Source organism: Alosa sapidissima, chromosome 16 (assembly GCF_018492685.1).
Source record: "Alosa sapidissima isolate fAloSap1 chromosome 16, fAloSap1.pri, whole genome shotgun sequence".
In the NCBI taxonomy this organism is placed as follows: domain Eukaryota; kingdom Metazoa; phylum Chordata; class Actinopteri; order Clupeiformes; family Clupeidae; genus Alosa; species Alosa sapidissima.
In genome coordinates, this window is record NC_055972.1 from 9,281,783 (window position 1) to 9,306,016 (window position 24,234).

The 24,234-nt window shown below is 44.0% G+C and overlaps 2 protein-coding genes across 4 annotated transcripts in view; both read right to left on the reverse strand.

Moving 5' to 3' along the window:
- march8 (membrane-associated ring finger (C3HC4) 8) overlaps window positions 1–6,323 on the reverse strand; it is a 62,655-nt gene extending 56,332 nt beyond the window's left edge. The window contains exon 1 of one of the 3 annotated variants that reach the window (XM_042065108.1): window positions 6,178–6,323. The gene's annotated coding sequence lies outside the window, so the exon portion shown is untranslated. Of the gene's footprint in view, window positions 1–5,385; window positions 5,879–6,177 lie in introns of those variants that run through there. The other 2 variants (XM_042065110.1, XM_042065109.1) reach the window with 2 other exon arrangements.
- A 2,057-nt stretch (window positions 6,324–8,380) lies between these two features.
- zfand4 (zinc finger, AN1-type domain 4) lies at window positions 8,381–23,525 on the reverse strand. The gene is made up of 10 exons (XM_042065213.1): window positions 23,295–23,525; window positions 21,173–21,478; window positions 17,733–17,808; window positions 17,147–17,214; window positions 16,653–16,839; window positions 15,579–15,726; window positions 13,320–14,546; window positions 12,235–12,286; window positions 10,711–10,828; window positions 8,381–10,287 (listed from the first exon to the last, which is right to left on the reverse strand). Exons 2-10 carry the CDS (start codon window positions 21,354–21,356, stop codon window positions 10,152–10,154), a joined length of 2,196 nt encoding a protein of 731 aa, XP_041921147.1. The 5' UTR covers window positions 21,357–21,478; window positions 23,295–23,525; the 3' UTR covers window positions 8,381–10,151.
- Between the last annotated feature and the right edge of the window lie 709 nt (window positions 23,526–24,234).

Genomic DNA, 24,234 nt, shown 5'->3' on the forward strand with positions numbered 1-24,234 from the left:
GACAGGGCTAGAAAACTGAGAGCAGAGGCAAAATGCCAACCTATCAGCAAAACAACACCTCTTATATCTGCAAGAGAAAAGCTGCAATCACACAGGAACATGAGGAATGAGGTACAAGGGCTCTCAAAAATGTAACTCACAGTTTGCAAGCAACGCTCCATTGTCTTTCCATTGAAAGCCTTTTAAAATGTCAAAACCATTTAAGGCTTGTGATCACACAATCTCATTTCACAACACTGACCCTGTGGAATTCAACAGGATTTTTCATTTGTTTCTAAGTGAGCAAGGCATCAAGGAAGATTATCGATTTCACATCATACACTGGAACTTAATCTCTCTGTTCCTTGACAATAAGGTATGCTTTGTTGCTATGGAACCTGAGGAAATGGAGGAGGGGACTGTTAACAGGAAAATCCAAGCGCAGAGGGCAGATCAACATGGGCTTAACGTATGAGGATTTTCACGTGATAGACAGTGGTCCATACATGCTAACTTTCACAATATTAACGATGCCGGCTCCAGAGCGCCAATCACAGCTGGGCTGGGGCAGTGAGGCATGACTGTTGGTCTCTACAAACAAACAGTGATGGCATATCGGTTTCCGCCGCCATCTGCCTGGCAACAGCCTGATTGGACTTTGACTCAGTCAGGCACACTTGATCAACACTGCTTGGTCCCTCCGATTTCATTTTGATTAATCAGCTCTCTGAAACGTCCACACAGCAAGGAGAAGGCAATATGAAACTTTCAATCAGTGACTCAACTGTAATAGGGGGATTTTTACAAGGGCTCAGGGAATGGCTTCACTTCCTTCGTCTCAAACTAGCAAACATTACTACAAGACAGTTGCTATGCAGTTAATATCTCAGAGAGGGCTACAAATCCAAGGTTGATAATTCACTAGAGAGTGTATTTGAGCCCTCTCCCTCAACTTTTAACAGCAAGCCTCAAACAAGGAGGTAAGCAGTTGTGGCTGCAATCTCTCTTCAGGGGTAAATGCCAATGGACAGCTTTTAATTTCAAAGTAATATCTCTCATCCTGTAATCATTAGATACATTAACTTTATCAGTGTTTAGAACAGGCTAAAAGATGAGGTAATTGTCGCTTTTTGAGATGGCTGCCAACAGGTAATAATAAGATGCTCTAAGAAAAAAAAGGAGGAGTTCTTAGGCATTTGTTTTTAGGCCCATAAGTCACATAATGAAACTATGAGGAAACTGACCAACATAAGCACCATTCACATGAGGGTTTCGAGGAAAGGCATGGGGCCATCTGGGCAATACCATATGAACCTGCCACTTGAAAAACGGAATTTGCTCCAGATGTCCACTCGAACACACTTCCGGTACGTTTCCAAGTTGCCCATGGCCAAACACTGGCCTCAGACTCTATGTCACAAACATGCTGGGCACTGTGTGACTTACTGCAATGTGTCAAAGGAAACACAATTATACAGCAAGAGCTTGAAACCCGAGTGCCATACTTGGATTGGTGTGAAGAAAACCATTCAGGTATCACTGGTGGAAAGCCTGAAATCACTCCTCAAAACATTGCAAGCATCAGATGGTTGTTATGCAGTGAATACATGTGAAAGATGATCTAAAGGTCAGTGCACCACGCATACAGTAAACAAAGTGAGTTCTGGGAGTCTGTGTGCTGTTTAACACCGTACACCAGCAGCACAAGATAAGAACGGTGTTATTCCAACAATAAACTACGCTTAGCTGTTCTTCTTAGGTCCTAACGGAAGGGTCATGTTTCTCAGAGTTCATCGTCACGGGCACCTGCTCATCAGATCATTACAGAACATGCTCCACAGAAACACATACTGAGTTTTTGATTGCTGTTTATCCAAAAAAAAACACTGACAGCAGCACCAATAAGACAGCTCAGGCAACATCTATATGCTACCCCATCCTTTACCTCTGATTGGGTTGGCACACACACACACACACACACATACTTCCCCCATATATTTTTCACAATCATTCGCACCACTTGTGAAGACAACGACAGTAATGGTGCCGCCCTGTGCATCTTTATCAGTGGTTCTACATCACTCTCCACTGGTTCCAGCTGAGGCTGCACTAAAGCTTTATCTGGCCTATCCATTTGCTTAACTGAGCAATAAACACATACAGCAGGATCTGCAAGCACTGATAGAGTAGCAAACAGTACAGTCTCTCTGTACAACAGAGAAGACACAGGGAGAGGAACTACAGCAATGATTTTATTTTGTATACACACTAAAAAACCTGATGCAAGCATGAATATAGGTGTTCTTTTTTGTAACAGGCATTCAATGACATTTGCAATGCACAGTTACAAACAATCTTATTCCTAGAGCTATGAGAAGTCTATGACGGACACTCATGATGGCTCACTGCCTCTTCTTTCCACTGGTCATGTACTTTTGTTTCTCGAATATTATTACTGGCAGTTAAATCCTCTTCCTGTTTCCAAGAAAAGTTGCAAAGTAAACTTAAGACTGCAAAGCCCAATATGGCACTGAACGAAAGAGTGCTCCAGGTCTACGCACAATGAAATGTCTGTAAACTGCAATTACCTTTTGATTTTGTGATTTTAAAATACTAGCGCATGTGTGGGATTGCATAGTATTTGTTTTATATTTTAATACCTACAACTTAACATGTGGGTAGGCGTTTTAACAACACCACACCCAGCGTAATTTGTACAAAATGTTTGTATGAAGTAAGGCTACAGGATTTGGGGGAAGTATTTTTATTTTTCTGTCCGATATATTGCAAATCTTGCGATATGATTTGTCAGTGAATTGATTTAGCTCAATATTCAAAATGTCTCTTTAGTTTGTCCCACCCCTGATTGGTGAGCATGCCCAGAGCACAAGAAGTACAGCACCCCTGACCAACTGTGAAGCTCACCAATCAGAATGCCCAGAGCACAAGAAGTACAGCACCCCTGACCAACTGTGAAGCTCACCAATCGGAATGTATGTGCCCCTCACGCACTACGCACACCCACCAAACAGAAGCGGCACAGTCAAGGAGGATGACATAAATGTGACAAAATTAACTGTGCACAACTATTTGTAGCTTTTGTGATTATGTAATTGTGTTGGTTCATATTGGGATTGCGATAATTGTGCAGCCCTAGTATGAAGTCAATGAAATAAAACACTAGAAAATGCTACATCCTACAAAACAGGTTAGTCCGTTGATTGGTCAGGCGGTCATTAGTACATAAGAGATACTGTGAGGGTAATAATGTAAGTGGGGACCTCCTGGTGTACAGAGTCATTTGGGACTCATTTCATGAGACAAGGAGCTTTCCTTCCCTTCTGAACCGCACATCCCGCCTTCTCAAAACCACGCAGGAAACAGACAGGAAATGTAAAATCAGTGTCAGTGTCTGTACACTAAACATCACAATGAGCCATCTGAAGATGCATGACAGCATGATAGGATGGCTGTGCAGCCTCTGTCTCAAGCTCATGTATGTGGATGATGCAAACATGACTTATTGCAGGTCAGGAAATTCTTATTTTAAAATGTCTTGTTATATGCTGGAGTATAGGTGGCAGGGACATGCTTGTGGAAGTATAGCTATACAGCCAGGCTATTATTTGTGCTTTATCCAAACTCGTACATGAAAATCATCAGAAAAAGGTAGCAACTATTTTTAAAAACAAATACATTTGGAGGGATTTTTTGATTAATTCACCAGTAAAATAGACATCTATACAGTTACTGTAAAACGTTTGAAAAGAAGATAAAAAAAACACACATTGGATCCATATTTCAAGAACTTCCTTATCTCACTATCTGCATAAAAATATGAATGCTCATGAAGGTCTGTTACGACAAAGTGGCACAAATGTTGATTTTTCATTGTGTTGTGGACTGCAGACCAGAACAACATCAGACCTGATGGTCTGCCGTGTCAGCCAGCGGATGTTATCTGCATGGAAAACATGGCATGCTTTTGCATGCAATACAAAACCCAGCCTTAATCCATTGTTAACTTTGTCCTTGTTGACATGTTCACAGTGGCAATGTTGGCATCTCCCTGGAGAATCTCCCTGGACAAGGATTTAGATTTTATGCTTTCATCTGATGCCACACCTCAATCCTATGACTACCTTTAGCCAAACAGAAATCTGAAATTACTTTACAAAATGAACAGAGTTGAATTGACTGGACCCACTAACAACTCCTATGGCATTGGACAGCTTGCACAGAGCCACTCCAGGAAGCTCATTTAAATACAGATACTCATGTCTGGCTGCACCAATAGCTTCCCTGAGATTGCCTCTGCTAAAGAGAAAGACAGTGTGTTTGCCAACGGTGCTGGGAAAGACAGCCCTTCTTCCATTATTCTCCGTCTACCAAACCCGATAATTGTCATTTACTTTTAGTTCACAATGTATGGGGTTTTACGCCTCCTGGGGATATATTCATATGTGCATGCATGTGTGAGTCTTTAGGCCTATTTAAGAACATATGGCACATTTCACAAATTCACTGTTCCCCTCCCTGCTTCTGAAAAGCCCTTTCTTGGTGGAATAGTGCATTGCCTGGTCCAAGCCCTTTCTTGATGGAATAGTGCATTGCCTGGTGCAAGCCATGCTGAATCTGACAACAAGTGTGCATGGGGCTTGCCTTTAAATATTGCCAAAAGATGGAATATGCATTTATCCTATATGTATATGCTTTCTAGGCCAATGAATCTGTTGTAGTCTATATAGAAGTATTTTTATAATTTCATTGTTAACTTCCATAAGTCTCTTCAGGATTCAATGAAACTGACCATAAATTGATGGTGTAATATACAACAGCCTACACAGTTTTGCCACAAATGTATCAGGTCTAACGCCAATAACAGTCAAACCAGCAAAAACTGCCCAAGCTGTAGCCTATGCCTGCCATGCAATGCTATTGTAATTTTTAATTGTGTATTCGAATTCAATCTAACTAAAGAAGATACCGAGACAGAACGTTTAGAAAAATATATGCTGCACTGAACTACATAAAATGAAACGCACTATATAGAGGTAAACTAGGCTACTGGACAATTTGATTTTTAATGAATTTGGGGAAAAAAATGCAAATTGGTGTTATGATAAATAGGCTATGATATCACTTGGCATTATATAGGCTCCCTGATGGTTAAAATTCCAGTCCTATCACGGTTCATTGTCTAACAATCTGCCAAGCCTAGGCAAAGTGTCCTTACTTGCAGAAACACCCTTAGAAAAGCAACAACGTGAAAATGAAAGCGAGTAGAAGCACACAAATGACCGCCAAATGACTATATGGTTGTTAGGCTTCCAGAAATAATAATTGCAGTGGCCTCCACAACGGCAGAACAGGGGCGTTTAATCGTTAAGTTAATAGTCTACTTACTTGGAGCTTGCGTATCCAAGCTGTGGAAATCCGAATTGCGATGCCTGCAGTCAACCGAATCACTATACCAACTGACGGTACAGGCTCATTGTCTTGAATAAACGCTCGCTCGTATAACGCAATACTCTATCACGGTGCATGTAGCCCAGATAAAAAAGGCAAAAATTCCAAATTGAGATCATCTTCGCTGCCACGTCGTATCACGTCATGCCCATACGAACAGTAGCCTAAAACAAAAGACCCTGCTGCATCAATCATCTTAAGAACCCAGCGGAGTGACCGCAAATTCATAGGGCAGCCTACCTTACTGCCACAATGTTGCGACGGACATCAAATAGGCTGCACCATAGGCTGTAAGCTACACTTCTCTATACGGCGCACTCAGTGTCAAATTATTTTTTAACATGGGGTCATGTATGTATCATTTAGCCTAATGCAGTGCATTGTGAATCAAAACACAGCAGGCTATAGCAGTTCCATGGACTGACGTGATAATGAAACTAAACTGAAGGCAACTTGCGTTTATTTCCCTTATTACATTACCAGAAGCACCTCAAAAGTTTACCTAGCCTAATGATTATATGTAAAGACCAAATATTTACATTTAAATGAATACTTTCGTGTAGCACCACGACTGGCATTATGGTTACTTAAGACATAGCCAAAGTGGCAATGTCTGGATTGGAATCCTATTATTAAACTACCAAAACGTCACCCTGTAGCAAGATGGCTAGTGAAATGACACCAGTCAAAAGTGAAAAAATGCAGACGCTGTTCTCAACATTTACTCACCTTTTACTTGTTTTCCAGACTACTGGCGTTGTTTTGTTTATTTCATAGTCCCCATTTGATTGTATGCGTCACAGACTTCCGCGTTAGTGGTGGTAAAATTGCAGTGGGGGAAAAAAGATACATTGAAAAGGGCATGCGCATCACAGAGCGAACTCGGTATGGCAGTGGCTCTGTTGAATTAGGCAGTTCGTGCTACCCGTAGGACAATTCGAATGAGATGGACAGGCAGATCTTTGTTTTTGCTAGACCTTAGTTACTTTGCCAATGTTCAGACTGCAAAGATATAGGATATCCATGCATTATATAAAATAAAGCCAATCGATCCTAGGCTAATGTCACTGAATACCAATGATAACAGGACTGCTTGCATAATCCTTAATACTGCATAAATACGAACTTCACAGTTTTTCTGACTTAACCTTTTAATGTCCCATCAATGAGAGTGATCTCTTGTGATGGAGGTTTTTATGAATGGCTAGATTAAAAGATGTCTCTCCACATTTCTGAAACTTTAAAGACCCATTTTGCCCTGTTGGATCTGCTCTCCCCTTCTCTGCTTTCACTCACTTGTTGAGGACAACAGCCTCTCTGTGGAGTCCGAGATGTGTGGGTGCTTATTTGAAAGTGGCAAGTGCTCCAGCCAATGTGTCAGGTTTTGAAAGTGCACATGCTTGATGCATAACAAATAAAAAGTGCTTTATAATCCCAAATAGGGAACCTACATGCGCAAGGTTGCAGTTCAGAATACTTCCTCCTTTGTGCACACAGTGTGATAGAGGCCAGATGTCTTTCCTGTATATCTGTGGCACATACATGAGCTGTTTCCAGGTGCGCTCTCATCTGCGACCTTGTCCAGATTGATTAGACTGAAACCAGATCAGGCTCCAAAGGGCCCTCTTACTTGGGTGATCTGATAATTCAAGTTTTTGACTCTTGTGTGTATGAGCCCACACACATGGAGGTTTCTTTTGACCCTAATCCTTCAGAGAGGAACCTGTAAATCAAGTTCTACTTGATCATTATGTGTTCTCAAACATCTAACAATGTTGAAATCTGTCTCAGTAGAATACACCATTTTGTTAAGGGTTTAATGTCATGAGGTTTAATGTCATAAGTTCATCTATCTATATTATGCAATAGCCTATGTTTCATGTTCTCGCAAGTGAGAGAAATGTGCTGACCTATTTAGTTTAGGTCATAAGTTTGACAAAAACAAATTCAAGGAAAGCATGACACAAGACTTCAATGAATTTCATTATACCATCATCTTCAATGATCTTCCAATTGCTACATAACATTGCATCAGCTTTTGTCCATAGTGATCAATTCAGCTACATTTAAGGTGATTAATTTGATTCCAGCACACATAGAAAATGTTGTCAACCACAGTCAAGTAAACCATGGCAACCTTTATTGCATCTGACTTCTATTATTACTGAACTTTAGAACGGTATATACGATATAATGGTATAAGTCGGTAACATTTCATGAGCGTTGACTCTGGACTGTTAGTTAGCAGCCACAATATCAAAGGACATACTCCATTTAATTTGCGTAGTAAAGCCAGTGGCCTTTATATAAAGTGTTTAATCAAACTGAAAATCCCACAATTCTCCACAAGCACACTGCCAAAGGTTTGAACAGTACAATGATTACTCTCACATGTCATGACAGGTGTTTAGGAAGCTGAAGGAATCAAGGGCCAGAGTGCTTTTAGCATGGGCAACTGTATTTAACTACGGTTGGAACAGGAAGTGTTTAGTATGCAGACTGCACCTAGTTTACAGTTAATAATTATAGCTCCAGAATAAGAACTTCCCACACACTGTACTTTTGGAGCCAATCAGGAATCTCTAAACTACGGTATATAAAAAATAATACAAATAAACTTAGTCATGTTGAAGTGGCTGCCAACTTCCTGAAAGCAGATGTTTCAAAGATTATTAGCCAGTCTCCAATAGATAACCCAGTCTCACATCCTCCAAATGTCTCTAAATATTGAACTGAGGCATTAGTTAGAGAAATTAGTAGAGTGATATGTTTTGTTTGTACACATAATCATGCACATAAAATGCTTAACTAAAATACAGTATATTACAAAACTCATTCTAAAGTAACTGATTCCCCTGTTGTCAGGATGAATATTTCAGTCAATCAATTCATACATTCAAGTCAGAGGTTCCTAGGACAGACAACTCACATCTCTATGCAAACACATACATTTTATTTGTTTAAACCTTCAATAATTACTTAACAGTCCTGAAAAAGTTGAAGCAATTAACAGCAGATTCTTATGTGTGCAATAAAAAAGCAAGATAAATCAGAATAAAACGAAATTACTATGGCAACCAGCATAATTTCCCCATCCTCAAACACCATGCCCTTGTAAAAGCTGCGGTATGCATACAGTGGGCGCATACAATTTACAATACCTAGATGAAATACAGTACAAGTCACGTCTGCAAATTGCGTACTTGTTCTGTGAAGGCAGGACAACCTTGCAAGGTCATTTGAGAGAGAGTGTAGCAGCACAGCCTCTGTGCCTCAGTCCCCCCTCATGTCTTACAGAGCAGCCGTGTGGAGATGCTAGGCCAGAGAGATGGGGTAGAGAGTGAAGGCTCGAGTATCAAAACAGTCAGCAGAAAAACACTTAAGCACAAAGACCAACGCAATAACCCCAAGTCCCCTGCCTCCCCCAAGAAAGTCAAACATTTATATAAATATTCATTATTTCTAAAGTGCATCTCTCAAAGACCGGTTTCATGAAAGGTGAGCTTCAGTCCTATTTTAAGAAACAAAAACAGATTATTTCATATTTATGTTTGGAGTCGTGCATTTAATCAGCTTAACCATCTTAAAATAGCTACCTATGTACAAGCTAAATGTGTCATTACTCTTTTTTGCTGAAAAACACTGGACTGTTTTTCACATTGTAGTGGATGTGATCCGCTAATGCGGGTGTGCTAGTTTTTTGTTTTCCATTTTAACATGTAATTTCCTAAAGCTACAATATGTAAGACTTTCTAATCAACATTTGCCTGGTGTTGCCTAAACTCCTGTACCTCAGTTTTTTTTTTTAGATTACAAATCAGGAAACTGTCAATGATAAGCTTGCTAAACCATATTTCTGACCAATTTATCAGTGATCTATTGGGAGTGTTTACAAGAGGAAATGCTTTAATTTAAAATATGACAAAATGGCTGCTTTTGAAAATGTTAGCATGTTACCATTTTGAGAACTGGTTCATGAATCAATCTGAATCTACATATCTGAACAGAAAGTTTCTTGGGTCTTCTTGAGTGAAGAAATGTCATGGTTAAATTGCAGGATATGGGCCAACAGATATGGGTTTATGTACTATCCTGAATTTGAATCTTACAAATTAAGTCTTTGCTGTGGGAGCTTCAATCTGATCTGATCATTTAAGTTTAATTTTGATCAAAGATGTTGATTCATCATCAACATCCCTGGCCAGGCTGCATCTAGTGGAACATTTCAAATCCAAATGAATTCGATGAAAATGAATGAGATAGCAGTGCAGGGCTAAATCAGGCTTCTACCAGCCCTCGTTCCTCACACTCCAGCCCATCATCTGCAGTCTGGCTGAAATCCTGAAGGCCCAGTCCCTGACTCTGAGCTTCTCTGAGTGTCTGATGTGTTAGAGACCAAGGCTTGCTGTGAAACTTCAGAGGCGAGGTTCTCTGTAGTGTGGCCCAAACTCTTCAATGAGCTCATCTTACTGAAGCCTTTGGAAATGCACAACCGTATTAAGATATGGTTTTTGAGCATGTCATATAACAACAACAACAAAAAAATCCCTTACATACTGTAGCTTTACACAAATATGGTGAAGAAAAAGCACACGTCGGTGATTAAGTTTATGTTCTTTGTTTTAAATGTTTGATATTCTCTAAATCGTTTCTCTTGGTTTCCCCTTCTCGTGAGCGCCCCATAACAGCACGGGTCAGCTGACTTAGATCTTGGGCAGCTTTGGGGCACTGATGATGGGGTTGGTCTCCTGCAGAAGACGCCGACCAGCTGTCTTGTAGTCGTAGGTGCAGTCATGGGTTTCTGCGTACCGGTGTGAGGCACAGAAGTTGTTGCCACACCTGAGGCAGGCAAATAAAAGTTAGAATTTCAGAATGATTTTCTTTTACTAATAGACCTTTTTCACAGCGGCCATTTTGACATGAAATAGTGAGGCAAGCGCAGGTGTTACTAATTACATTAAAGAAGTCTCTGTTCAGTTTTAGTGTAGCAGAATCAGAACCTTAATTAATGTCATTAGTAACACCTGGTCCTGTCATATATATATATATATATATATATCATGTCAAAAATGCCTGCTGTGAAAAAGGTCCATTTTGTTTGGCACACAGAGGCTACACTGCACTGATTAGAGTGGAACCCTGGTCATCTTGGGATTTTGGATCAATATACATGAAATGTGAAAAGTTTCAGTTTAATCTTGGAGAAGGAAATCCCAAAACAATGCACGAGACAGACAACAATAAACAGGGGAGCTCCTGTACCTGCACTCATAGCTGGTGGCTAGCCCAGTTTTCTTGCCACAGAAGAAGCAGTGCTTTGAGCTCTTTTTCTTAGAGCTCAGAGGGGGCTTCACTGGCGGGAGGTGATATGTTGGAGTGCCTGAAATGCCATATTAAGAAATAAATAAAATGCCATTAATGTTTCAAATTTCGCTCGGAACAAGCATAAGGGGCTAGGCAATTGTAATGATAAATGCACATTACTGTAAGTTGGTAAAAACTACAGAAACTTTCTGAACGCACTTCCTGTCGCATGTTCAGTAGAAGCTGTGTGATTTAGCAAATCATAAAGATATTGGAGGGAACGTGTGACAGAAAGAGAGGTGAGCACACACACAACAGACTGATAAGGCCTGCGGTGGGACGGGATGGGTAAGGGAAGTGCCGCGAGTGGCACTGAGCCATGACATTGCATTTCTATGTCTGGGCTATCTGTGCTGATATACATTGTCAACCAGATACTGGCAGGCGGGGTGCAGTGGAACATGAGCGTACGTTGGTAGAGAAGCACAGTGCAGAGATGCATATCATTACCAGAACAAATTAAATGGGAAGAAAAAAACTATGCTGTAGTAGGTAGTAGCTTTGAGCATAGTTTGGTGTGAGGACATGTGTTTTTTTTTTTCTGTGTGTGTGTGTGTGTGTGTGTGTGTGTGTTGGAGATCTTGGGTTCATTTTCCTTTTGCCTGGTTTCTCTCGTCTGTGTAAATATTTTAAGGCACTGCCTGCACACGGCATGGCTCATACAACATGCATCAGCTTATTTCTCAGAGCGCGCTGCTGTCCTGCCTCTCCCCCCCCCCCCCCCCTCTCGCCCCCCCCCCCCCCCCCCCCCCCCCGAGTTGAGGGACTGCCTTTCATCAGGCACACACTCGGCTGCTAGAGGTCTCCCCGCACGACCCTCCAGCCAGACCCACCAAGACCAAGGACAATAATCAGCCAGGCTGCTCCACAAAGCCAAAGCGAAGTACTGCATACAGCCACTATTTGCATTGGTACTGTAAAGCTCAATATAACACTATACTAGTGGCACAGGTGTTCTGTACCAGGATGAGATATATTTAAAACAAGGATAAGAAAAGAGAGAGAGAGGGACAGTGACATTACAACACAACAGGGCAATAGAGATGGGCTGCCTCTTCTCCCTCACACCAGTCAAAGGGGAAAAACAAGATGTCCTAAATCACACTGGAAAATAACAACAGTGTCTCTCCACAGGCCATTCCTGTGATCCATTTAATGTTGGAGTCTACAATTGGAGTTTAGAGTTGTGCTTTAAAAAATGCCTGTCTTGCACAGATATGAGACTGAAAGAATAGACTATGATAGAGGAGGCCCATCGTAGAATGTCAAGGATATGGTGTTTTCACACTAGAGCCCACAGAACTTTCCAGAAATTTGCCAACCACATTCTTTCATGCAGGAAGATATTTTCTTAGAGATATTCTATCGGTGTTTGGTTCTGTGGTGGAGCTGAATTGGTGTCCAGGAATCAGCATGACTCACCTAATCTCCGTATGATACTTGAAGGTCCTGATGCACCCAGACTGTTGACGGACTGAAACGAAATATGATTAAGGAACAGTGAACAATGGAACAAATAAGGAACAAGGAACTAAAGAAACAGCTTGATCTCCCAAGCAAAGCCACAGTCAAGATTTGAACATCCTTGTTTACATCTTCATCACTTGAAGATGACTTTGAAGAGGGATAAAGTGACATGATTGGGTTCACAGGATGTCTTGTACATAATCATATCATTATGACAACATAACTGATTAGCTCCTAAATAACTATTCTCTAGTTCTGAGTATACAAATATTTAGTTTACAAGTTCAACTTGGCTTGTTATGAAAATATCACCAGAAGTGAACACTTGTCAGATGCCATTTTTTAAAAGATGGTGGCCAACTTGGAGGTTAACTGGCTGAAAGTAACCCTCTAAACCCCAACCCTCTGGTGTGCACCAATTATCAGCCAAGTGAGGCATGGCCAAAGGAAGGAAATATATCCAATCTAAGCAAAATGAGCATGGAGGCCAACACTAGGGCAGGTAAACAAAGATAGCCCTGGAGAATGATATTCATGGGGACTTCATCTGCTGTAGATGAGCATATGGAGAATGACGCACATGGTTTTCTTGCATCAGGGCATTTTTATTCATAGCCATTTCCCAGGGGAGTTCTAATGGTAAAAATGGGTAGCCTATTATTTACAAGGCCAGGGCTACTTTTAAATGACCTCACCATTTCCGCATCATCTGGGTCAACAAGAATACCTCCCCACCAGACATTTGGCAATTAAAATAAATACTGAAAAACTCAGATCAGTCACTCCAATAGTATCATATACTCATACTACATATTTTCCCATTAGTCTGTATGAAACCACTAAATGTGGTTGAAACTTCACCTTCTTAGTCACTGTATTTTAAGTAGCACACAATCACCTCTTTCGGTCATAATTCCACAAGTGCAATTGAGGTAATAAGATGGGAGGCATTCTGGCTCATTCAGATTGTGACAGATCAGAGAGTCCCCACTAAAGCTCTGTTGCCGAGCAGCAGGATTCCCCTGCACTGGCAGACTCACCGGGTGGGAGACGGCCGGCCGCTGCAGGGGGCAGATTCGGCGGAGTAGGTCCTGCTGCAGCTCCTGCAGGCTGGCCTGGAGACGTGCCTGTAGCTGGGGCTCAGGCCCGCAGATCCCCTCCAGACGTTCCAGAACGCGGGGCGGCGCCGCCGCCGCTGCTCCCAAGGGCCCCTCCCGGCCCCCATTGCTGCCACCGCCGCTGCGCCGTGCCAGGGAGGCCAGCAGCTCGGCGCTGCTCACCGAGCCCAGTGGCTCTTTGGCGGCCTTGTTGGCCATCTTGGTGATGTCCCTGGCTTCGGTCCGGGAGAGGACGCTCCGGGAGGGGGCGCCGAACTGGGCGGTGGGGGAGGTGGCGTTCGGGGGCACGGGGGAGCCGTGAGGGTGGCGGTCGTCGAGCGGCAGGCGGCAGTGCGGCGGGTTGGAGCGCAGGGAGGCTCCGGTGAAGTCGAAAGGCTGCAGGAGGCGATGGCTGGACGGGGAGGAAGAGGAGGAGGAGGACGCCGCCGGTGGCTCCGTGGGGAGGTGCAGCGCGCTCAGCCGCGCCCCGTCGGACACGTGCTTGGCCCCGACGGACCAGCCGCCCGCGGAGCTGGAGGCCACTGCCTCCGAGAGCAGGGGTGCCGCGGGGAGCTGCTTGGCCACGGCCCCCAGCGCCTCCATGGAGCCCTCCTTGGGCGCCGGCAGCTCCAAGCTCAGTGGCTCCTGGAGCAGGTCGCTCAGGGGGACCAGCTTCTGCTTCTCGGGCAGAGACGCCTCGTTCAGAAGCGCCAGCCCTCTGCCCTTGAGGTCCAAGTCGCCCACGGAACCCTCAGGCAGCACACCGCTCGGGCACAGAGACAGGGGACACAACTTGGAGCCGCCCATGTCCAGCCGAGACACTTTGGGAGGGGGCCGGACTTTGCTGACCGGGCACTCCCACGACTCCTCCTCCTGGAGCATGTAACAGTTGGAGCCGGCGAACAGCGGCAAGGCCTGTCCAGTCGAGGCACACTCAGGGAGGGAGGACAGAGGCATGTGGGCGGACAGAGCCGCAGAGAAGGAGGGGCCGGGGTCGGAAGGTTGCTGCTGGTTTTCAATTGGAGGTAGATGCGTTGTGGTGGCGTGCGATTGGCCGCCTTGAGGATGGACCCTGAGGAGGCGGTGGTGGTGGCGCCCAGGAGGGAAGGAGCTGCTGCAGGCGCGTGGGCCCCCAGGTGGCCTGGGCTTCAGCTTAGCACTCTTCTTAGGCTGAGGGCGTGGGGGGGGGGGGGGGGCACAGAGAGCACATGACAAAAGACAACACAAAGGTTAGAGGAACTAAGGCAAGAGCACACCATCCAGCACCTGACTGAAAGAGGCACAACCTAATTATTTCCAGTCATTATGCTACTCAAGACTCAAAAAAGAATTAAAACATCCAGTATATGTTCTCCTCCAGTATTGTATATTGTTTTTTCTGAACAATATACAATACACTCATATTTCTCAATACATTTGACTGTGTAGCTTAGCTTTAAGCAGGGTCCATATTTGTGAGTATCAATACTAAACAATATGTGCAAATATAGCAAGGCATAGGATACTATCAGTTAAAGCAGTTAAAGCACACAACCCATTCTTCGACCCATGGACACTTCTAATGAACTTCTAAGTCTAATGAACCATTTCCTCCCTTGCTGTGACTGGATCAGAGAGCATCTCATTCCCTGTGTGTCTGATGTGCTATTTATTAGCCTAGCGCCGGGTGGGCAGAGGCAGTCAGTGCAGCTGAGGAGACTCTTCCCAGCAGCAAGACAGTAACATCTGCACTTTTTTTTCACGGAATTGTTTCTTGTCGCCGATTTAATTAGATGTGTGAAGTGTGAAACGAGTGACAAGACAAGTGGTTCTTTATCTGGTGCAAGAGCTCCATGCTGTTCCCGTCCTACAGCTGCCCTGATAAGAGGCTGCAGCATCTAAGTCTATCTGTTTAGACTGGGAATGTACAGTGCAAAACAGTGCAACAGTAAAAAAAGAAACAGAGAAGAAAAAAGTGCCACCAGGGGGGGGTACTGTGAAGCAAGGTCACTGGCTTATCCAGGTAACGGCTGATCTGATCTCAAAACAATACTTCAGAAAAAATACACTTCCGTCACTTCAGAAGCAATACATTCAAAGCATTGTTTTGAGGATCAGCGGTTACTCCTGAAGTTACCAGGGTAAGCCAGTAACCTCACTTCGTAGTATAGGCCTCAGCTCTCTTTGAGTCAGTCATCAGTACTAGCTGAGGCAGCCTTGTACCTTTTTACTGAGGTTCATGTTCTCCATCTTGGCCTTGAGGAGCTTCATCTTGGTCATGGTGATGGAGTTCTCCAGCGCCTGCTGGCCCATGGCCACGCCATCGGCCTCCTCCTCCTCTTCGGCGTAGACGTTGTACACAGAGCCCCCGCTGAAACAATACATGCAAATACTCGTCTGAAATTCCTCAGCCCTGAATGAAACTCCTCAGGGCCAAAATTTTTGAAATTCCTGCAGCCCTGTTACAGTTTCAGGTCTCGTATGGAATGCAGTGAATGAAGTAAACATTTTGTACACAACACAAAGCATCAAGAAATTAAGATGTTATGGTGTAGTAAACCACAGCCATAAGCAGCCCTAATGTTGGCATAGCGTATGAGTCAACAATGCCTCCTTTTCGGATGATGTGGATGTCTACACATGCGCATGAGCGTGTAGCGTGTAGCGTGTAGACCACAACTGCGGAAAAGCAAAGATTCTACCTTTAAGAGACAGAGCAGTGAGACTGCAGATGTGTGGTTTTCAGAAATACAGCTCGAGAAACAAGGGCATGGATATGAAACATCTAATAGGGAAGTGAGAGTCATGTGGTCTTTAGATACAATTTGAACAGGTCGCATTTACAGCACTGTGCACATCTGCTTGACTGACTGCAAATGTCTGACAGTCAGACAGTTATTTATGTATGGCTCCCTTCAGAGCATCTTCTCTGCTGTACACCGTGTTCAATTTGACATGCCTGCGCTAACTTGACCGCCTAGGCTATCTTCTTCTTTTGAGGCTCAGTGCTGATGTGAGCTTCATCACACTGTCTTGTGCAAGTCCTGGCACTACATGTGCTCTTTGACTCACTGCATGCTATGATTTACACGCAACACCCTGTACATCACAAATCATCCTGCATTTCCTCATTGGGAGTGAGGATTTTTTTTAAAAAAAAACAAGTTTTGTTAAGATAAGGCATGACACTACTAGAGAGTCAGAGAGATAATTACAGTGCAAGGAACTCCCAGGGTTGCATCACCACTGCCTGCAATTAACCTTCACTTTCACTGGAATACAGAAAGCCATGCAAACCTTATGGACTCTGACACTGGGGTGAGCGTGCCATCTCCTCGATCCACCACCCGGAAAAAGTTGAGCTGGTCTCCCTCGCGGTACACCAGGAAGGTGACCTGTTTGTTGGGCACGGCCTTCTCCCACACCTCCTCTCGGCTCGCCTCCATGTACTCAGCCATCTCCTTCAGCGAGTTATCCACCGTCACTACATGCAAACAACACAAATGGGAACATTTCAATTTCACATTCTAATGATGGGTCATACCATAGAGATGCTATATCTCTTATGCCCAGTATTCAGTCTTCTTTTGGAACAGACCCACTATCTTTACTGGAAACAGAGAGGAACTGAGGCTCTGCATCTCTAAAAGTTCAGCGGACTGAAAGGTCACTTCATCTGAACCGACACTAACGGGTGATTTACCGCAATCAGTGAGTTAGCATTACAAGTCACATTGCTCATTACAAGTCACAACCAGAAATCAATCAACCCCCCAGCAGACTTGACGTACCTCTTCTAGTGTTGATGGGCCCTCCCCTCATCGCAAGGACCAACTTCAGAGTGCAGCCCTCTGCAATGCTTTGGTAGAAAAAAAGAAACAAGAACAGTCTTGCATCAGCAGTGCCTCTGAGGAGCGGGTCCAGCTGATCTTATGTATGTGTCTAGGAATTCAAATAAGCTCCCAAAACACCCGAGGAACCAAACTCGTATCCTCCCAACCCCACCTCAAATGCTGCCATTTAGAACTTGAAAAGCACACTGTGTGCTGTCCTGCAGTCACATCCCAATCTCAGCACAGGGCTTTCATGTGGAAAATGAGGTGACAAGAATTTATGACAATTCCACCATCTGCGAGCAGCGAGCTGAACAGGCTACATCCAAGAGGAGTAGTTTAACCCAGTTAGAGCTGGCTTTCCAAGCACAGCGAGTGAATGAATATGCTTCGTAGTGCTTGCTGCTCAAGACATCTGAAGACTCGGTCTCCTCAGAGATGAAATGCATTCCCAGCACAACGGAGGCAAATGCAGAGCATTACCATTAGGCAAGAACAGAGACAGGAGAAAAGGAGAAAAGCTGTACCCAAAAACATCACTTACTTATAGTCATGCAAACAGTATTCATCCTCCAGCTCCAGATTGTTCCAGATCAAATGTTGCTGAGCAACTGGAATACCTTAAAAACAGAAGCAAAGAGTTGTGAAGAGGAAAATTACCATAATTTTCACCAAAAATGGACATGGCCAGCCCAATTGTGTTCTGCAGGATGAAAAGAGCAAAATTCTTTCCACCATAATGAGTGCACACCAATTACTGGCAAATGATCTTTGCATTGTGTACGAGTGTGTGTGTGTGTGAGACGCATGACTAAGGTGTAATGGTAGGGGGGGAAGCAGCCTGTTCGATGCAGCTATTCACCGAGTCACTAAATGGCTGCAAACTAGACCAACACCACCACAGCCTGGAGGCAGGCTTGCAACCCCAACGCACAGGCAGTAATTACAGAGCAAAATCTGGCTGGAACGCTGAGGCCATGTGGCGCTCTTGAGGAGTTCAGTTTCACACACACACACACACACACACACACACACGGTTCATACCAAAGATAAATCACTCCCCCTACAGTACAAGCGCCTCCAGAGCAGGCAGCCATGCAAAAGCTAGCATTAGCACACAGCACTCATGACTGATTCATGCCCCTAAGAGGCTGTGGGCTTTAAGATCGCCGTGAGCTGAAAGCCGCCGCAGTGGCTCAGCTCAGTAAGCCGGTGCAGGAGGAAGTGGGGAGGGAGCAAAACAAGACAGATTCCTCCCATTCCAAAACACAAGCGGCATCCTAATCAGCTCGACCAGCAGCCGTCAGCCTGACTCCACAGCAACAGGGAGTCAACATGCGGGTGTCATTAAACCAGACAGTGCAGCCTATGGCATTACATGACATTTCCTATCAGAGACTCAGTGGTCACACCACTACTGACCATTCAGGAGAACCACCATTTTCATGTTTAGCAGATGGAACGATGCAGGATGTGAATCTCTGCATGCTGACCATTTCAAAATGGTGGAAGGAGCCAGACTGTGTGGTGGGCAGTGTTTTCGCCCATGGCAATGCCAAGGCAACCTCACACTCCACTTGTGAGACATGCCTGGTCATGCCCGGCGCCTCCCTCCACTGGTGCACACCAGGAGGTGCATCAGAGCGGCCGGCAGAGGCTGGCCGCAGCAAGCAGAGCCTTGGACCGGGGCTATAATTATCTGGAAGTGTTGGTTTACAGGGACATTACAGAGCCTTGGTCAGGAGGTGCTCTTTTTGTGGGATTCATTAGAGTAGTGAGTGACCCCAGTGCTCTGACCATGCCAGTTTTTTAAAAGGTGACAATGACACGCTGAAGCATATCGCCTCTGGTTTAAATAGGAGATGGGTTTTTTAATACACCTCAATGTGACTGCTTCAGAGGAGAAACGGGACATTGAGGGAACAACATGATGTGCATAACTAAGGAGGAATTCTGCACGAGACAAGAAAACAAATGGAGAGAGTGTGTGTGTGTGTGTGTGTTATTACTGTAAAATAACACTGACCCAGTTTCACACTGACTGCTCAGCACATTTTTCATGTGGTACATATCCCAAAGGGCACAGAGGTTAGGCTGTGTGGTACCACATTTACGCACGTGGTTGCCAATCACAAGGGTTAAAAGTGGCAGCGAGCAAGATAGCCACCACGAGTGCGAGGGCATGTTTAGAGACGGGAATGGATCGCTAGAAGACCGGGCTGAGGAGCACTCCACTCCCATTCACCTTTCCACGCCACACGCTGTTAATCAACAGCCCAATTCAAGTCCTTCACTCAGCCATTACAGCAAACAAATGACTGGAGACGAGTATCAAGAGGCTCTCACAGCGGCCCATTCACATCCATTTCCTTTCCTCTTTCCTTTATAGTTGCTCTGCAGACTGCTCCCCTTTACAGACAGACATCAATGGCACAAACGGGGACCCAGGTGTACTGGGGCCATTTATACTGCGCGACAAAGGGAGAGCAGGTCCTTCTGTTTAAAGGGGAATATTTTTTCCAGCCATTAATATGAGGAATTCATTTTTTAATGCTTGAGTTCGTTTTGATTTAACCTGTGCTTCAAAGGAGAGAAAGAGTTGTCAGCAGGAAGTTGTTACTGAGCATAATCCCCAATGCCAGGGAGGAAGATTTATTGGCCACTCCTCATCTGAACTGTTCATGTGTTAAACTGATGAAACATGTGCAACTGCATGAGTGGCTCGCTTTAACAATGGCAATTACTCCGAGACAATTGCCCTTTATTGAACGTCTCCACTTTTTCCAGTGGCACTTCATCTTCCCTGGAGACACACCCTGGCACCTGGAAACCAGCCCTTTTGAGTGTTGAGTTTATTAGGGTATCTCCCACACACACACACACACACACACACACCTTAAAGATAAGAGCACTGCTCAGAATCAATTCTGATCTGTGCTGAAGGACAGCTTTCAGGGCTTGAGGCAAGGAGGCAATGAGGTTTGTCAATATCTCAAGGCTTCATATGCTTTAGGTTGCCAGGTCTAAATTTGATTTGCATTACACAAGGGTTCCAATGACAATCTACTCCAATCACATTTCAAATCAAGCTCTCAAAATCTAGACTACAAAATCAACATAACTATACAAGCATTCAATGAAATGACCGCATTCTTTAACGGAACAGTCGATTAATAAACTCTGCCATGACTGACCACACTTGACACAGTTAAGTTTAGATGAGGTCTGTTTGCCAGCAGTGACTGAGTCAAAACACAATGTCCTGGGGCAAAAGCAGATAAAGTCGAGACTTCTGCATACGTGTGTCAATCTGTGTAAACCATTACATTTGTATGCACATTCATCTGGTTAAACACCCAAAGGTGACCCAGGAGCGCCTACAGAGAAGACGAACTTCTTGAAGAGGGATAAGCTACTTGATTTCAGCTTTTCCAGGCAGAGTTGATGCCTCTCTGCAGGCACTCAGTGATAAAGGGGTTTGTGGTGCTGCTTGGGGCAGGCTACACTGTAATGGGACTGATGAAGGAGAAAAGCAAAAGCCGCCTCGTCTGTACTGCTTGTTTATATTCATCACATGAAGCCTAAACAACATGGCTGTCTAGGCAAATAAACTTTCTCTGAGGTAAACCAACATTTGCAAATAAAACTTTGTTTCATTTAAGTGCATCCTGGAATTCAGTGCCACTCCTGATACCACAGTCCTACGTTACTGTAATCGTGTGAAGAAGGCATTGTGGGAAACTCTGGGTGCATCATCTTTTTGGGTTACATCCCATATTGGAAGAGTGCCAATGCTTGCAATTTGACCAACAAAAATAAAAGTGCTGTCAATATAATTTTATCAGCCAATATAAGGGAAGGTGCAATCATATGCAGAAGCACACTGCTGCAACAACCACAGTCAGACATTTCTTTTTAAAAAATAAATTGGAGACACTACATTGTAACAAACAAGCAAACCAAGTGTAGATCAGTAATAGATACCTTCAAGCCTTTGGATCTTTGCCTTCACAGATATGACTGTCTCAAAGGGTGAGACACGCAGCTCAAAGCAGGTGCCAGTCAGTGTCTCTATGAAGAGCTCCATAGTCTCATAGAAGGCCAGCTTGTAAGGGACTGCACCAAGATGGTCATTGTTGAAGAAAGGAGGCTCCTTCTTTTGAGCCATGGCTCAGGGCGGGAGGGGACCAGTAGGAACCTCTAGTAGCAGACCGCCCCGAGGCCTGTTGGAGAACAGCCTGGATGCTCACCAGTGCCATCCAGGATGAGCATCATGAGGCAGACCCAAGGCTGTAGAGAGATAGACAGGAGGGGAGAACAATACATTGCAATTACATAACCTATGCTGAAACAGGAGGTCCGCTGAGATGACTATTCAGTGTTTCCCAGATAATTGAATTCCATTTGTGGTGGTTGGTTTGCAGAATTAACTTGAATGCAACAGTTTTTAACAAATTAGCACACGTGGTTATGATGCTAACCAGATTTAAGCACAATTTAGTACAACCTGGAAAATCATTGTGTGGTGGGCAATGTTGATATTGTGGTGGGCCGCCACACATAAGTCAATGTATGGGAAACACTGCTATTACACCATACTAAGACCAAAGAACTTAATCACCCACTGTTTGTTCTGCTGTAAGGATGTCAAGACTTGGCTTAAAAAAAAAAGATCTGTTCCTAACTTGCATTTCATAACACAATAAACATGAGACATACAGTAACAGAGCACACAATGAACTCAGATGCTTTTGCATTACACACTACATTATTTAACATCAATTTTAAGGCCATGGCTTAAATGTAGGTGTAGAGTAGCAACTAAAAGGTAAGAGTATTATGAGCACACAACTTCCAATGAAACATTAAGCAGCGTTACATCAGGTAAGCTTGACTCTAATGACTGTTACGTAATTCCAGTAAGAGGACAGATACAGTGTCAACCCCTAGTTATTACATAGTCCTAACGTAACACATGGGGTGAAGACAATGTGCCTTGACCGTGTAAAGGGACAGCTGCAAGGAGGAGAGAGGGGCAAGTAACCCTGACCTGAAGTAATGCATGACAGTCTAGGATTCAGTTCAAGATATGTATTTTTCCTATTTCAAAATATTGCTGTTCAATCATGTGTTCAATCTTGGAAATTGCCCATTAACTATGTTGTTTGTTCAACAAACATGGCTGTTTTATTCCCACATTCAATATTGTTGGGATTGGCACAAACATATGCATCATTTTGGGGGCAGGCTAGAGAAACAAATAGACAATTCTCAGTGTACATGTTAGACATTGTGATGCAGTGCGCAAGATGGTCAGTCAGTTTAAACTTGTATCATTAAATAATCAATTTAAAACAGAAGCATGGCAGTCATACACAAAACATACGGTAAAGATTTTTGGGATGAACTAAACATGGCCTATTTGGACTTTCCTCCATCAGATAAGAATTAGCCTACCTACACCAGCATCACAACTAAAATGTTGTTCAAGTCCCAGTGAAACACAACATCGTCTCACTACTGGGCAAAGATTTTAGGCCCAACTGCGACGTCACTCTAGTCTAAACACACTCAGGTATCGATAACGTTATTCAGATTATCTGCATTAGTGGCAGTGTTTAGAAGAACTGACGGCAGCTGTGAGTCAAATTAACATTAACGTGTTTTAAAATCCATTAGGCCTATATGATTTCACGAAGATATTTCACCAGTGAGATATTGTGCTTCAGGATTACACAATTATACAAAGGTTATTATACACACAGGTGACCGCAGCATTCTCAGCGGACTCAGCCCAATTATAAATAGTGCCGTATAGCTCGGGAGGAAAAAGATCACACTGACTAGCCAACATTGTCACGGATAGAGAAAAGCTGGCTAACTGGGGTCATTCTGGCGGCACTCCCAAAGTAACGTTAACGTTACGTTTTATATACGCTAACAAAAGACCTCGCAAAGATGACATTCCCTTAGGATGCCGCTACTGGCAGATAACGTTCTATTGCATGCAATCTGAAAAAAACTTTAATTTGCTGAAAAATGGTTTTGTAATGTAGGCACAAGAAGCTAGTAGCCTGGCTAGCAAACATAGAATTGCTAACAATACCTCGTCAGTAGTTTCAAGTCGCAGCCAGGGCCAGTCGTGGGTTCGCCTTTCGGTTGACTTAATAACGTCTTCCTTGAGATACAATTATTTCTGGAATCATGTTTTAAGGTTTTGCATCTCCAGAAAAGCATACTTTGATGCTCTAGTGGATGAGCTCACTATGTCCATCAATAACCCTAGTACAACACGGGCACCAGGCCAAAAAAGCCCATTGTGACATTTCTTGATTGACAAGAAAGAACGCCTATGACGTCATTCACCAACCAAAGAAAATACTGTGTGGTCCAATGGGGGCCACGAGGAGGCGGAATTGCACTTGCTCAACTACAGACGAAAGGAACGTTGCCCTCCCTTTGTCTCCCGGATGTTAACTGTCTCCAACAACAATTCACACGTGACTGATGACCCTGACATTGTATTCCCGAGAGATGGCAGTAGACGTGCAGAAAGGACTTTGCGCTTGCCAAAGGATGGCAAAGTGAGACTGTGGCTGTCATAGCTCATCAGCTGAGAGGCCAGTTTGGAAGCAAGAGGAAAGTACAGACGTGACCACAGAAAAAAAGCAGCGCATCCAGGACTAAGCCTATATTACCAAAAAAAGCCTATGGGATAATAGGAAATAGAAATTTGGGCAGCCGTGGCCCACTGGTTAGCACTCTGGACTTGTAACCGGAGGGTTGCCGGTTCGAGCCCCTACCAGTGGGCCGCGGCTGAAGTGCCGTTGAGCAAGGCACCTAACCCCTCACTGCTCCCCGAGCGCCGCCGTTGAAGCAGGCAGCTCACTGCGCCGGGATTAGTGTGTGCTTCACCTCACTGTGTTCACTGTGTGCTGTTTGTGTTTCACTAATTCACCGACTGGGTTAAATGCAGAGACCAAATTTCCCTCACGGGATCAAAAAAGTATATATACTTACTTAGAAAACAAATAAAGTTTTTGGGG